Source organism: Pagrus major, chromosome 9, assembly GCF_040436345.1.
Source record: "Pagrus major chromosome 9, Pma_NU_1.0".
Lineage (NCBI taxonomy): Eukaryota > Metazoa > Chordata > Actinopteri > Spariformes > Sparidae > Pagrus > Pagrus major.
The window spans coordinates 19,395,771-19,411,826 of NC_133223.1; the positions used below are offsets into that span (position 1 = coordinate 19,395,771).

At 39.4% G+C, this 16,056-nt stretch overlaps 1 protein-coding gene across 2 annotated transcripts in view; it reads right to left on the reverse strand.

Moving 5' to 3' along the window:
- tanc1b (tetratricopeptide repeat, ankyrin repeat and coiled-coil containing 1b) overlaps nt 1-16,056 on the reverse strand; it is a 118,446-nt gene that overhangs the window by 101,456 nt on the left and 934 nt on the right. For both annotated transcript variants that reach the window (XM_073473024.1, XM_073473025.1), the window contains exon 2: nt 2,555-2,648. In XM_073473024.1, coding sequence (XP_073329125.1) covers nt 2,555-2,615 — 61 coding nt within the window. In that variant the 5' untranslated portion in view covers nt 2,616-2,648. The remainder of the gene's footprint in view (nt 1-2,554; nt 2,649-16,056) is intronic.

Sequence of the window (16,056 nt, forward strand, 5' to 3'; positions counted from 1 at the left end):
GTGTACCCAATTTTGATTAACATGGCCTTCCCCAGCAGGGCTTCTGTGTAACAAATCTCATTTCAGATCCCAGGAAGGACCTGAATTTACAAACAAATTCTCCTCTTCAAGGACAACAGACAAATAAACATGCCACAGTACGCCACTTTCGTTGTAATGACATACTGAAACTTATTTGAGTTCTGTCTAAGAAATACGACCTACTGCAGCTGCTTAAATGGATGTATGACTCATCCAAATCTTAATCAGGATAATTCAAGGAATAACTCTTATTTACTACAGGCTATTACAATTGATTTGTCGACAATCTCACGAGAAATTAGGACTGCCCTTCAAAAAACTCTTGCAGAAACAACAGTGGGACAAAGTGACCACTGCTAGCTGTTGTATCTGTGTGACCTCTCATCTGTCTTAAGAGCCCTAAACAACAGACAGCAGAGGCCAGATTTTATTGTCCCAGCATGAGAAAGAGAGACAGAGCTACTTCGGCTTGATGAATGGGGTCCAACTGGGAGAGTAAAGGCTGGGATAAAGGGGTTGTATCCCGCCATAAAACTCTGCTTCTCCCGGCGTTCACATACACAGAAACTCTTCTCTTTAAGTGTATACATGTGTGGGTGTGTGCATGTGTGTGTCTGAATAACAAGGAAACTGTGTTATCGGAGAGATTCATACACACAAGACAGTTTGTGAGAACTTAGTAGAAAACAATACTGTACTGGAAAGCAGTGGAGGATGTAGCCCGACTGTTGAGTGAATTGATCACGTCAGACAAAGAGCAGAGCTATGAGATGTGTATCTGCTGTATACAGTTGAACCAGACGACCTGTTAAAACCAGTCCTGAGGTGGTAAATCAAGTCCAGGCTGGTAGATGCTGTGTAAGCATAAGACAAATAATAGGAGGGGTCCACTGTATGAACAAGAGACTACTGAACAATGTATTTCTGAGTGTGCCTCATGTTAAGTCATGTTTGAAAATACTAAAGATCTACAAAGGCAAAGAAAACATCTGTTATGACACAATGGCCGGGTTGTTTCCAAAGTCACAGTTAAATCTAAGAAAGATAGAGGGTGATAGACGTACCAATGGTCTTGAATGATTTATTGAGACACAGATTGTGTTCGAAATCACATACTTCGGTAATTGGTATATACTGTACAGACTACCAAATGAACCAGCAAGTATGTTATTCACAACAGTGGTTTACGTTTAATTTAAAGTATAGGGAATAAAAACAAAATAACTACCAAGATCAAATATGGACAAAGAGATGTCTGTATGCTTTAAAGAGCAGGCTGCTGAGCAGAGAAGGCGACTGAGAGTGAAAAGCGCCAGGAGGAGGAGGAGGATTTGTCTCTGGCTATTTACCTTATCTTTTAAGTTTACCTAAAGCAGCGCTTACCCTTAATAATGGAAAAAAATAAAAGAAAAACGGAATAAATGTGATAGAGTAGACGGAAATGTTGCTGAAGTCATTGGCTACAGAAATCTGTGGCACAAGAGGGGTCTATAAGCCGACAAACAAAGCAGTTAGCCGACTGGCTAGCTACCTACCCCATCAGGCACTTGTGGACCTACTCAACTCCAAAAAACTTAGGCATATTTTCATTTTGCCATAAATTTTCGTAAAACTGCCCATATTTGAAATGGGCACTACATACTCAATTATGAGTATGAATAGTACGTTATAACATTCCGAATCTGAATGTAGCCAAAGTGGGCCAGTACTCGGCTGAATCTCCAATGGCATACAGTGCGTGAGCCTACACAGCACAATATACTCCACACCATCTCTACATAGACTGTACAGTTCCTTCACATTACAGTAGGAGCCTTACTTGTGTGTTGCATTCTTGAACCCAACTGTGGCGTAAAGCTTAAACAAAGTGGATGATAACTTCTTCACACATGCACTGTGCAAAATGTTTTCTCTAAGCTACCTTTAAGTTATGGTGACAGTGCTTACAATCGAGTATAAACAAAGCACTAGAGGGATTTCTTTTTAAGCCATACACCACCAACTTCACTGTTTAGTCACACAACCTGCATACATGCAAGTCCACTGGCTTCAGCCTCATAGCAATGTTTATTTGTTTGGTTTTGAGTTAAGAACTAACTTTTGATATTTTAATTTGTTCTTTGTGTGCAAACATCTCCTCCAGTTCATGTTTACATGCGTGTCAATCATTTAGAAACACACAGTGCTCTTCAAAGAAAGTGTTTACAGACGGAGGTGGTAAGGTCAAATTATTGGCCGTACACTCTACTGTATATTCAGGCAATTGCTGCAAATGATGGCTTAGATGACAGTGTGTTTGCAAAGTGCACACTTTAGATTTTAGCATAGCGTTTGTGCTTTCATCTTAACTTTCTCTTTAGTTTACATTAGCTTTATTTAACACACGTCAGCCTTCGCTTTCGGAATCTTCACTCAAGACACAAAGTTTCCATCGTCAGAAATGAATGTACAAACACTGAAAGAGATGTGTCTTAGCCTTTGGGGTATGAGGTATTTGTTAGCTTCCTGTTTTTCCTCCTGATCTTCCACATACCTGAATCCTTCTTGCTCCCCTTGCCTCCATCTCTGTTCTTCTTCAGCACTGCCTTGAACATGGCAAGATTCTTGGAATCCTCTCTGTAGGGTCCCTGAGGGAAAAGTAAACCAGAAAATTTCAGTCACTCCCAACGATGACAAGGGAACAGAAATGCATCTACTTTCACTCATGCAAATCCATGAAAATTATCCAGCAACACAAAAAAGGTCTTTCTGGTCTCAGTTTCTTTCATGGGACAGAACAGAACTCACCTACAAACTAGTCAAATACCTACATATGCTAGGTATTTTTTACTCAGAACTAACCAAACAATACAAAATGTGTCCTCGAACGGCAAAACACTGTACATCCGCATTTCATTCTGCTTAGCTGGCACCCGCCTGGGAGTTTTCCCACAGTGCTCCCAATCCTGCAGGTCATCAGTGGAGGGGCGCATGGAAAGAATGCTCTAATATTTAAACAGAAAAGGACAAGTTCTGCTATCTTGTTATGCAGGAAAACACTCTGCTGAATGCCCTGAATTCCACATGTAATTGATGCTATGTGGCTGAACTTGGGTGTTTGCAACCGCTTTCCATGGTTGTTCCCAAGCTAGTGTGCATTTTGAATCCTTGGAGTTAAACGGTATTACATGAACTCAAGGTCCAGCCTGGCGATGCTTGGATGTGCTTGTTTACTTTGGAATTATCTCTAATTGAACAATGGTTAAAACCTACTTAACAAAACACAGCAGCAGCTACAAGAGTTAATTGTGTGGGATTTTTGGTTTCTAACCTTCTAAACAAATGTAAGGCTGCTAAGGGGTACCCTGCTATATTAATAGCTGCAGAGCAATCTTTCCAATGAAGAGAAAAGAATGGTTTCAACCAAATATGGTATGCTTTCTGCAAACAAAACATACAGTCCTATTTCACTGAGCTCTCAACCTCAGAACCCCAGGCTTTAAATATCTAGGTCCTCTTACTTCTACTTTGAGAGAGACTATTGATCTGCCCTTTTTCATCCTTGATGGTGTCAGATGAAACACTCTGAGGCTGAGCCTCCACTGAATCAGTTATGGAGGGTGGAGGTATATGGTATGAGCCTCTGCATCGCAAAATAGCTTTGACTGGTCAAAAAAAAAAAAAAAAACTTAACATGGGGTTATTCTCCATCAAATCAAGATAACGAATGCAGTTTTAAGGTAGCACATAACTACTGCATCTGTGATTCATTAAAGTACCCAGGGAAGACAACAAACAAGCCCATCACCTTCCACAACCCTTTAAAATTTTTCACCACATACCTTCTGGAACTGATCCTCTTTTAACGTTATTTTAAAGTTTCAAACATTCATACCCTGAACATCCACCATGGGAAACTTGACAACTTTAGAAACTCTAGACTTGGCAAAAAAACATATAAACAAATAATGAAACTTAGGCATTCACATCATCAGATAACCAATGTCTGGTGCCCTCAGTGTAACCACGACAATGGCTTCTTCTAGCAGCCATGTGTTACTCAAATAAAAGCCATACAAATATGAAGTGCCTTGCCTGAACCTGGCATGTAAGTCTTGCATAACGAAGACAATGCTTAAGTGTCTGCTCAGTTGATTTAGGTAGAATGATCAATCACACTAAATTGTAAGCCAAAGTCAACCCAGACGGATTGCAGACAGTTGGGAATATGTCATCTCATATCTTACGCAATTTGCTTCCACTGTTTCCTTGTGACACTAAACACAGTCACCTGAAGGCTGCCCAGCAATTTGCACACTGCTCAGGACCCATCCTTTTCTGTGTCTGCTATAGTTCAAAGCCATTTCCTCTAGCCCTTGTTCTTGCCAAGGATGACATTTCTCACTGACTGATCCTCTTTCAACGCTGTCTCTCCATGAGCTCTGTGGAAGGTGTCTCACAATCATCCCTTCATTTTTCCCAACATTTCTTTCACTCAGGCATAAAGTATGTCCACTTTATGTACAGGATAAATATATAGACTGTTTAAAATATTATGTTACGTATATAATGTCATTGTTATGTCATTGGAACGACAGGTTAGGACCACCAAAGGCCAGTAGTTGCCTATACTAAATCAAACCTGTTTATACCAGTGAGGTGAGATATGACTTCAAATTTCTCAAATTAAAAACAGACATAATTATACTAACTAGAACTAATACACTACTACTAAACACATACTACTAAATCTAGTATCAATCTGAAAATACTAATATACAACTAATACTAAATCAATATAATATTGCTAATATTTAACTCTATTTAAGTCAATAAAAGAATATGTGGACAACAACCAATCAAATGACAGTCATGAGGTTAGGGCAGGAAACAGAGTATTGAAGAAAAATGTTTGTTTTTTTTTAATCAAATCTAAACATCTGGTATGTTTTAAGCCTATTTTGATGAATAATGATATAATAACAGGGAGATTAGACGGCAGGATAAAGTACAGAACATCACTTCTGGAGCTGGATTCAGTCTAATGCTCAAGAATGCACAGGTGTCTAACGGTCCCTGTGTACTCATGCCCATGACATCAAAGAGCATGACATCAAATAACACCAGGTGTGCAGAGGAAACAGTAAGAAAGATAGAAACACTGTCTCTATTAGTGTCTATACATAATAGTGTAGTTCAGTATAGTATAGTACATGAGCCTGACTGCTTGCAGCTGTGTGGGAGCTGGGTGCTCATCCCTACAGTAACAACAAACATCACCCAGGTTGGCCAAGAGGAAATGAGAAACGCCCTCTTGAAACTCCAAAAGCCAACATGACAAATTCCTTCCATCCCCCCCCTCTCCCACATCACAGCCACCGGACACACACAGTCAGTAGGCACTGTGAAACACCACCTCTTCAGCCATCATCGACAGACATCACCTGAGGTATGCCTCTGTTAGTTAGAGTCTCAAGAGTGTCTTGGTTCCTGTGAGATGAAGAAGACAACTATGAAACTTGGTGTAATAGGCATGGATCAAGATTATGGTATTAGTGCGCTTACTAGGGCTGGGCCAAAAAAACAAAAAACAAAACTATAATCATTTTATTTCCCTTTGGTGAAATACACAGGCCTACATCTGTCATTACTATCTTGTTCTTTCACTACAGCATTTTTTATAATTACATTACTAAAATCATAACAATATTCCATTCATTTCACCATAGACAGATTTTAACTTAAAATCTCCAAAACCATTTAAGCTAATTCTTAATGGAAACATTAAATCTTAAAAAATGCACCAGGTTAGAGGGCTCCTTCTACAATTTACAGCATTACTTCCCTCAGAATTTCTTTCATATCCAAACTGAATCAATATTGAATCGAATCAAATCAGGATCTCAATAATCTCAATCGAATCAATAAATCAATGGCAATACCAAGCTCTACTACTGACTCCAAGGATGCCTGTTAGAGGAGCAACAACATAGTTTTCAAAAGTGACCTGAGAATAAGGAAGACAGACCAATTTATTTACTAACTCTTTGCACATAATATTAACCATAAAATATAACCAGTGTTCACGGGTATAAGTGGGATTTTCCATGTGTTTTCTAAACAGACAGAGTCAGAACAGCTCTGTGTAAATGTTGGGAAATCTCTTAACTCCCAGGTCCCCTGAACTACCCACTGTGGGCTATGTAGCTTTGTCTCTCTGAAAACCATAGTGAGCACTGGGTCATTTTCGAAATCAAATGGCTTTACAGGTAAGGAACCTATTTTCAGCTAACACTTGCCATATTAGCTAGCATGCTGACATTTGGTTTAGATGCGACATATTCAGTGAAATGCTGCTAACTTTTATAACACTGATTTTAGCTTAATCGTGACAATTTACATGAGAGTCAGTTACATCTACTTAAACTCCCATAAATCCTGAACCAAATGTAATATGATGCATTCATGCACTGCAGTGACAAGCCATTTTGTTCTGTGTATCTTCACAGAGTGTTCTGTATTCATGAATACATTATTTGAACCGACATGAAGACAATATTGACGTTGCCTCAGCCTTAGGCTGTTTTTACTGGAGGTAGATGTGAGGATCCTACAGCAGCAAAGGCACCACAATCAACTTCAAATGCAGCTATGCTTAAGCTGTGGTAGGGAGATAACTGTGCCCTTTATAAGACAGTTTCCTCAGAGAAAAGAGGAATGGACTGCATGGTATGCAGCAAGACGGGCATCAAGACTGCTCAAGCCCTCATAGTCAGGTCCATCCCAGTGCTCTTAAGCTGTGTTTGGATACCAGCCTCAAAGCGTGGCCCCTTCAGAGGGGCCTCTCAATATTAAAACAGAGCAGGGAAAGTCTCACAGTGGCTTACAAGTCTTTGTGAATACACACTGGCTGAATGGACAAAATAGACTCTCAATATTCACATTCACCAAAGAGCAGGCAGAAGCCACGGAGAAACAGAAGAGTATTGTGCTCATGGTACTGCCTCTTCGTTTATGTCAAGATACCAACTGCCTTGTCATCCAAAGTCCTTAACGTTATTCAAACTGCCCCGAGCAACTGAAGGAATACACACCAAAGACTCAATCAGTGAATTTTGGCAATAATACAAAGCACAACAAATGCTCTCCACCAGGCATATGTCAGCTGTATGACCTTCACGTGTGGGCTGTCCGTTACCTCAGAACAGCTCAAGGCAACAATAAAAATGACACGGCTATGGTACAATGTAGAGGTTTCTTTTCACAGAGGAGAAATTGGAAACCAGGGTGCTTAACGGGTTCCTCAGGTTATCAACATGTATGTTTTTCCAGGTCATTCCTGACTTGATGGAGTTCAAATCCATACAGGGTGTGAGGAAGAAAAGATCCTCACCTGTACAATGCTGCTGTGACATGTGGTTAATGGGGCCATCCAGCTATACCACAGTCACCTGAGAAGACAGCTATATATAGAACGGAAACAGGATTGTTTGACCCAATTGCCTCTGGCGGGGAAGCATTTCACAAACACTGGCGGTTGGTGAGTTAGAACCGGCTTTGTCCTCTGTTAGTAGCCACAATAGAGAGCACTCTTAAGCTCAGATCAACTTCACCACTCTTCCAGGATTGCTGCCATTTTCCACCCTACACCTTCATGTCTTGTCTGTCAAAATGCCCTGCCAGCTCTCTTTATCAGCCTGTTATACATGAGTGATCACTCTCAGATTTCCACACCTGACCTTTGTCAAAGCTACACGGAAATTCTCACCATGGGCTGACCTTCAACTTGCTTTATTAAACACAGTCTCGGAGCGATCAGATATTTTAAAATCCTCCTGTGAACTCCATAATTATCTATTCTTTTGTTGTCCACTTGCTGAGAGCAGGAAACAGGCCCAGCCTGGACGGTGAGTTCAAGTGGTCCATAAACAATGGGAAGTTAGCTAACAAACCCTTGAAGGAGGAAGTGTGGGGAGTAGGTATGGAGGATAGCACAGTCTCAGTGTCGGCCAATGTAAACAAAGATTGTTATTCACACTAACATGAGTGGAAGGGAAATAACAAAAGAATCTACGTTTTTATGTAACTAGTCTACCGGTTTGACTAAAGTGTTTCCTGCACAGACCTCCACCTTAGAACCTACCAGAAGCAGGCCTTGATCTTATAATGAGCCAAAAAGGGAAATGTCTTGGAACACTAATAGCTAACCTTGAGGAGTAATGACAATGTTTAACTTGTTAATATAATACTACATCCAGCTTGTATCATTTGACAAGCCAGCAACCCAAGCAAATGCTAAATTTCTATAGCCAGTCTACGTACCGCTCAAAGTGAAACAGGTCTACTTGTTGTACATTTCAATTACATTTTTTAAAAAGGTTTTTTGCAAAATGAATAAATGACAATTTCATCTGAAACATGAGTTAAAAAAATTGGTTTAACTAGTGATACATTATCAAAGTAACAGATGCACTACTACAAAGGTGTAGGATATCTAATTGAATGCCATCAACCTCAGCATTTTGTGTGAGTTGGAAGAATATACATTTAATAGAACTGCAACAACTGGCTGGTTAATCGATTAGTCAATCAAAAGAAAATCAATCACTATTATTTTTATATTTTGATAGGTAGACAGATTTTGTAGGTTCTGGCTTCTAAAATTTAAGGATTTGCTTCTTTTCTTTGTCATTTATGACAGTCAATGAAGAGTCTTTTGGTTTTGGACTGCTGATTGGACAAAAAAGCAATTTGAAGACACCATTTTGGTGTCTGGGAAATTGTGATAAAGATTTTCACAACTGTGTGACATTTAATAGACTAAATGATTAATCGTTTAATTGGCAAATAAATCAGCAGATTTATCAATATTGAAAATAATCGATAGATGTAGCCCTAGAATTTAACACTGTATCTTAGATGTCAAATAAAGGCAGTCAGTTGAGTATGCAGCACCCATTTCATTCTTTAAGGAAATCCCTGAATGCCAATTATCAGCATTTGTAAGCAATAGAGGAAGTTTTAAAGTAATATGAGACAGATAACAGGGCTCCATGGAGGCCAAATAATTGGAGCCAAACTGTCAAAAAATCCGAAAACACATGCCGCACATTAACTGCCTCAACAAAGAGGAACACCAGGCATATACCACTTTAGTATGTAAACCAGCTGGCGCTCTCTGGTTGCCATTTGTATGAAAAGCCTGAGTGGTTTGAATGAATGCTGCACACAGGTTGTAGCAGCCTTAATGCTTGTGCTTGACCATTTGATATCATTCAGCAATGCGAAATCCAGAGCCACCATGGCCTTCAAAAAGCAGTGTTTCCCCTTAATAATTTGTCTCAAGACAGTGTCATGATGAACAAAAAGCATTTTTACACTACACTTCCAGTTCCACAAAGCAGAGTCTCATGAAAATCCTGTGGAAAAAAAAGTACAACCTTGGGAGGAAAAACATTTTGATGGACAGGAACCAAACCTTGAACAGGGTTCCTGCTGTTGAAATGCAGGTAATGTTCCTAAAAAGGTTCTACATTGGAAAAGAGCCATTAGACATCAAGACAAGTGGTAAGATTACATATTGTGAGAAAGGTAGACTATCATCAGTAGCATTGTGTTCTTGGTAAAAGTAACATGATCGTTTAGCTAGCTCATCTGAGAGAATCTAAAAAAGTTCAGGTAAGAATCCATCAAAACTAAATGATGAGAAAAGGCTGGTATTCACTTTAAGACCTCTATAATTATTGACTTTTATGATATTGTCCCATAACAGACACGGACAGATTCAAAGCTCTAGCCCAGGGTCAAAGCCAGCTAGTTTCTTAATAAGGAGGACTAGCCACTTGGCTCAGCGTGAAATTAAAAAGGATAACAAGTCTGATCTACTCATTAGACTGCCATGGGAAAGGCACTGTCATTTTGGAAAGAGTGATTCGCCCTCTGAGGCCACTTGTCCTTGATTGTTTCTAATATGACTGATGAACAAATACAGACACAGACCTACAATACGTGCTGGCTCAGCAGTGACGAATGAGAAAACCTGTGCCTTTTTATATCCCAGGAGTGTTGCTCCAGAAGTGTCAAGGCATGTTTTAGAGGGCAATCATTGCTCTGAATTACACCCCAGGCGCTGGAAACTGAAAAGACCTGAAACTTAAAATCTAGGAAGGAATAAGACAAGACATATCCTCTCTGAATAAGTATCACACTCCCTGCTACACAGATTCAATCAGAACTCAGCAAACCATAAGCGTACATATAACCTACATGAATTCAGCATGACATATCTGAGTGAAACATGGATTTATGGACGAGTTAATGTGCAGTTTCTCCACTAAGCTTTTCCTTTTCTCTCAAATCTTTTCGACGTCTTTCCACAACAATTACACACTCCTTACATCACACCATCAACCACGCCTCTCCCATCATCATCATCAGCCGGCAACAGATTTAACTGCACGCTGAGTAATAACAATCATCTCATCAGTTACAGTCATTATATCCAGCTATCACTGCTGATTAAACGTTATCACTTTGCTATAGCAATCAAGTGTTAATGAACATCTGGAGTAAAAAATAAATAAAAGTTGAACCATTGTTGCTTATACTCAGCTCGACATTTGCCTCCCACGGAGCGCAGTATTTGATTAAGGGTAAAACATTAACAAGGGCTGTTTAAAGTCTACAGGAAGTTCCTGAAAACACTGCCAGAGATTCTCCTCATGTTGAGGTTTGTCGGTCAGAGGGTCACATATAAATGAATCATCGTCCTATCAACACAAAAGAGATTAGTATGGAATTAAAGGAGTGAGGATGGCAAGTGAGCCAGGATTTCAGTCAATGCACATTCAACAGGGAGAAAAGGAGGACAACCAGCCTTGCTAATAAATGTTAATACCTCATACAGGTACAGTTGTCGCATGGGACACCAAGCCTCTATTTAATCTTTTATTTGCACTGACTTTTATAGACCAAGCTATAGTCTCGACAGAGACAAATTGACACATCTGACAAACTAATGAATAAAAATGAGATTTGTTTCACCAATTCATTGTTATGACAGGAAAACATTGATTTGGGTTCAACAGTGTTGCAGCCAGGCTGCAAAATACGCACTGTGAAATCGTGCTTGAAAGCTTTGCTCAAGGAAGGAAACACACAAAACACAAGTTCTATGGTGTTACAATGGGGCGCACAGTCTAATTTTCAGCATAAATAGTAATATTAAATTACTGATAATAACAGTAATATTATAACTACTAATAATTGAATTATTTAACAAAACATGGAGGGAAAAAAATCAAGAACATTTCTTGGGAAAGAGAGATTAAAGACTCTAACACGGACCTGAAAATGAAACGAGTGCACATATAATGGGTAAATGACAGAAAATATTTAGTTTCTTTCTTTCTGTTCAGGCCGGTGATCCAGTTGGAGGATGTAGCAGTATGCATATAAATGTGACCAGCACAGATCTGACAATGATACCAGTCCCTGACCAGACAATCATTGCATCTCTAGTGTAAAATTATAGGATATCACCATTCGATAACATTGAAAGTATCAAAGCTATAAAATAAATCAGATCTATTATCAGTGACTTGTTCTGTACCATCAATGTGTGCTGAATTGCATTGTGTGCCTTGGACTTTATTTACCATGCTATGAAAAGAGGTATACAGCAACTTTTTTACATTAGTATTGTATCAACCTCGCTGCTTCTCAAATATGAGCCTCACATGCTGCTTTCCATACAAATGCATCTGTCTTGGTAAGTGCTTTCACATTCACACAGTAATTGAGGACCTTACACTTTCCTTTATTCGGTCAATTGATTAAAAGTCTGTGAGCGTCCAGTGCTTAGCGTTGACATTTTTACTGGGCCTTAAGATTCTTCTCCACCTACGTTTGGTGTTCAATTCCATTTTATTGAATCTGAATAATCAGAATCTGTATACAGGAGATATAAAACAGAATCTGTATTAAATCTGCTTGTCAAATCTATTCAGGCAGCTTGTTGGTATGTGTTGCCTGTGAAGGACAGAGGTCTTTTTAGTAGCTGCTAGAGCTGCACTAGCTGTCAAAGCCAAAATAATCATGACACAGTGGAAAGAAAGAAGAGAAATTCTACCTTTCATTTTGCCAATGTCAACGAAAATTAATAATGAAATGAATCCTCTGTGAGCACCTGGTCACAAATTCTACTCCTCAAACTTTTGGTATTTTGGAGCTGCTCTGGATGTCCTTCTTTCCTTCTCCCTCTCTCTCTCTCTCTCTCTGTATCTCCAGGGCCTTCAAAAAGGCTTGACAAAAATGTAAATCAGTAACAGCTGTTACTAAGAAGCACTTCCAAACACACGTGCTCTAGCAAGCAAGCATGAGCGCACATATGCACATGCATAGACCTTGAAAACACACACACACACACACTTGCTCACCTGTACTTTGAACGTGTGGTACAGAAAATACTCTAGTTTTGTAACAATAACTTAATCAATGATCACTAGTGTGTAATTTGGCAAAATGCCTGTTACTAAGACACTTGCCAACGTCACTGAAATATAAAGATAACTGAATACACATAGCTGTTGTTCTAGAACATTTTAATAGATGACCTGGACGCAAATGTGGCAATTTAATGGTCAGGCAGACATCTCAATACATTGTCATTAGCATTTATGAAAGTTAAGCAAATTCAATAACACAATGCCACTTGAAACATGATTCTTTTGCCTGATGGTAAATATCTAGGCATTTCAAAATTTAGTAGCTTAAATAAGATGTCTGTGACATGACTCTGAAAGAGTTAGAGTTAATACCACACTTGTCAGTGTGAGCCATGTCAGGTTTTTATGATCACTTCAGCAATCTCATTTCAGGAGATGGTGGGGGGACAAAAGCATGGCGTGAAGCACAAAACAGTTCTGCTTTGTTGAACTTGCAGGAGCTCAGGTAGAAACTGCTTCTGCTGTTAGACTGTCATTTCACAACACGCCCTAAAACCAACTCAATGATCCTGACCTGTAAAAATGTATTGGCCATGAACCCACTTGTAATACACACTATGAGGACCCCTTACATATAGATTAGAGCTGCAACTATTATACTATTTAACGATCAGTCAATTGAAAGAAAATTAATGTCCAACTAGTTTGATAATTGAATAATCGTTTCAGTCATTTTTCAAGGAAAACTATCAAACATTTGCTGGTTCCAGCTTCTTAAACGTTAAGATTTGCTGCTTTACTTTGTCATTAATGATAGTACAGAGTGCAGCTTTTGCACACCTTAGGGTCAACAGGTGCGTAGGAGAAGACCGAGGGCCGACAAAATTAGGAAAAGGATTCCCACACACTATCCACTTCACTTGCAATTAAGTTTATTAACAACGTTGCGGTACTTAGACCTTCATCAGGTTATCTTACAAGACAATGGGGGAGGCTGTCTTAAGTAGGGTACATTTCTTTGAAGCTCTAACCTACTTTTGTATTTACATTTATACTATTATATACTATATTTCTATTGTGTACATATGCGCATTAATTGATATATGCACTTTACCTGTTATGATTTTTTTTAAAAAGAAAAAACTTTTGTCATTCAGTGGCATAGATTTGTTAGTCCAGGTGTGTTTGATGGCATATTGAGGGACGTCTGTGGCCCGATTGGGCCACGCGAGTCCACAACCCTACTTAAGACAGCCTTCCCCATTGTCTTGTAAGATAACCTGATGCAGGTCTAAGTACCGAAATGTTGTTAATAAACTTAATTGCAAGTGAAGTGGACAGTGTGCAGGACACACCGCAAAAACTAGCGCCATTGACACTCATTGAAGGCCCCATCTTTGGCCGACAGCGACCTGGTGGGTCATGGCCCTAAGACCGACTAAAGTTTTGACTGACAGCTTTCATACTAGATCAACAAACGAAAGCAGGAAAACACACCAGAGATAATTTGAAACTACCGTATAGGTTAGTTTTGAGAGTGCCCCAAAGGTGTTAGAGGGCATGAAATTGGGCCTTACATTTGTGGTGGGTTTGGTTTGTGGTATGTAAAGCATCCTGAAAGCCCACACCACAACATTCAAGTTTCATTCACTAACAATCGTGGTTAAACAGTATGCTGGCAGTAGTCGTCCTGAACCCAACAAATCCCTAAAAATCTTCCTTTCCTATTGGAACCATGTGCTTCTGCAAAGAGTAGCCTCTTTCAAAATCATCATCATCAACAACTAGCACGATTCAGTAAGCTGTCTGTCAGGTCACTGGCTCCAGTAACTTTCCCTCCAGTCCTCAGCCATAACAATGCAACTCTGATGCCAGCATCTGTTAGCGGCCAACTGGCTGGGGACCATGGGAACCAGGCTCTGTAGAGGCTGGGAGGCAGACTCTTGTGGCACTTTGAATAAGATGAGTGCTCTGTAGTGCAAACACCTCATAACCCTGAAGTTGGTAGACAATTGGAGCAGCTCTAGCCTTGGCATAGAGGCATGCAAATCTTCTGTAATGGTTCCATAATCGGCGTAAAATTGCCTGAAATTATATTGGAAAGTTAATACAGACTATCTCCAGGATAACTGGCAGTCAGCATGACTGTCAGCAGCAAAGCCTGTTTCACCTGTTGAGGTGAAAATGGAAAATCAACACTGTCTATACATTGGAAATGCCCTTGAAGCTAGATTGAGACAAGTAACTCGACACAGGAAATGTTGTGGCAGGTTTCTGCCAAGAGGTTATGAGGTTATGAAGACTTGTTCTGAGAACACCTTGAATCGATGACTTCATGTGCTCACAGTGATCAAAGCTGCTTCCTGACATTTACAAGCTATTTCTCAGACACAGAAAACACAGCTTTGATTTTCAAAGCACCTGGCTGACTTACAAGGGGATTCCTCAATTGCAAATTTGCTGAAAACAGCATAAAGTCATATACAGCCAGCCAGTGGTCAAACTTCAATGACTCAATCTATGTGGGCAGGCAAGATTACAGTCCTTTAGCCTTAAGCCGACTGCTATATCTGGGCTGGGTTCTGGTTTGAAAACCACCGCATCCAATCACAAAATACAGACTAACATTAGCATCAAACAAGACCACACGGTTAAAAGAAAAGTAATGAACATTTTTGTCAAACATCTGCATCCTGGCGAGCAGGATGTTACTCGACAATAAGTATTACCTATCTTCAAACGTTCTCGGATGTCTGTTCATCTCCAGAAAAGTAAACACAAGCAGTAACGAGCAATTTAAGGAATTCTGTAGTGACATGTTGAAAGGCTGCAACTAACGACTCTGTATCATTATCAATTAAACTATCCATCTTGTGAAGGGCTCATTGTCTCCCTCAAAAAACAATCCAAGGCACACTAGGATTTGTGCAAGTTGAAAGGCCTTTGTTTTGCATGGTATTTAACTACTTTTAACAAAACATTTCTAACACTCTAAGATTTCTAAAACTGAGAAAATTGGCTAAACCCTCACATTTCAGAAGCTACAATCGGAGCATTTTGCTTGATTTTGCTGACAATTGATAATAATGAAAATGTATGACTAAAGTTAAAATGAATATCTTGGGTTTTTGGGCTGTTGGTCAGACAAAACAAGCAATTTGAAGACTCCACCATCAATTTGTCCATAAAATAGTCCAACATTGTCACAAAATCCTTGAACAAGGCATGTTTTGTCCCACAACCAGTCTAAAACCCAAATAAATTACCTTTACAATCATATAAAAACCAAGAAAATTGGCTAAATCCTCACATCAGAGAAGCTGCACCCAGAGCATTTTGCTTGATTACCTGACAGGTAATAATAACGAAAATGTATGAATAAAGTTATTATTGTAAACTGAATATCTTGGGTTTTTGGACCCGTGGTCATAGAAAACAAGCAATGTTCAACCTTTTCTAGATACCAGTTCAAAGTGTCATATCTTGTTATCTCAATAAGGAAATATCTTTTAATCAATCAATCATTTAGTCCATTTAATAGTCATATGTCTCATAATTTCCCAGAGCAAGCTTGTTTTGCCTAGCCAACAGTCTGACACCTAAATATATT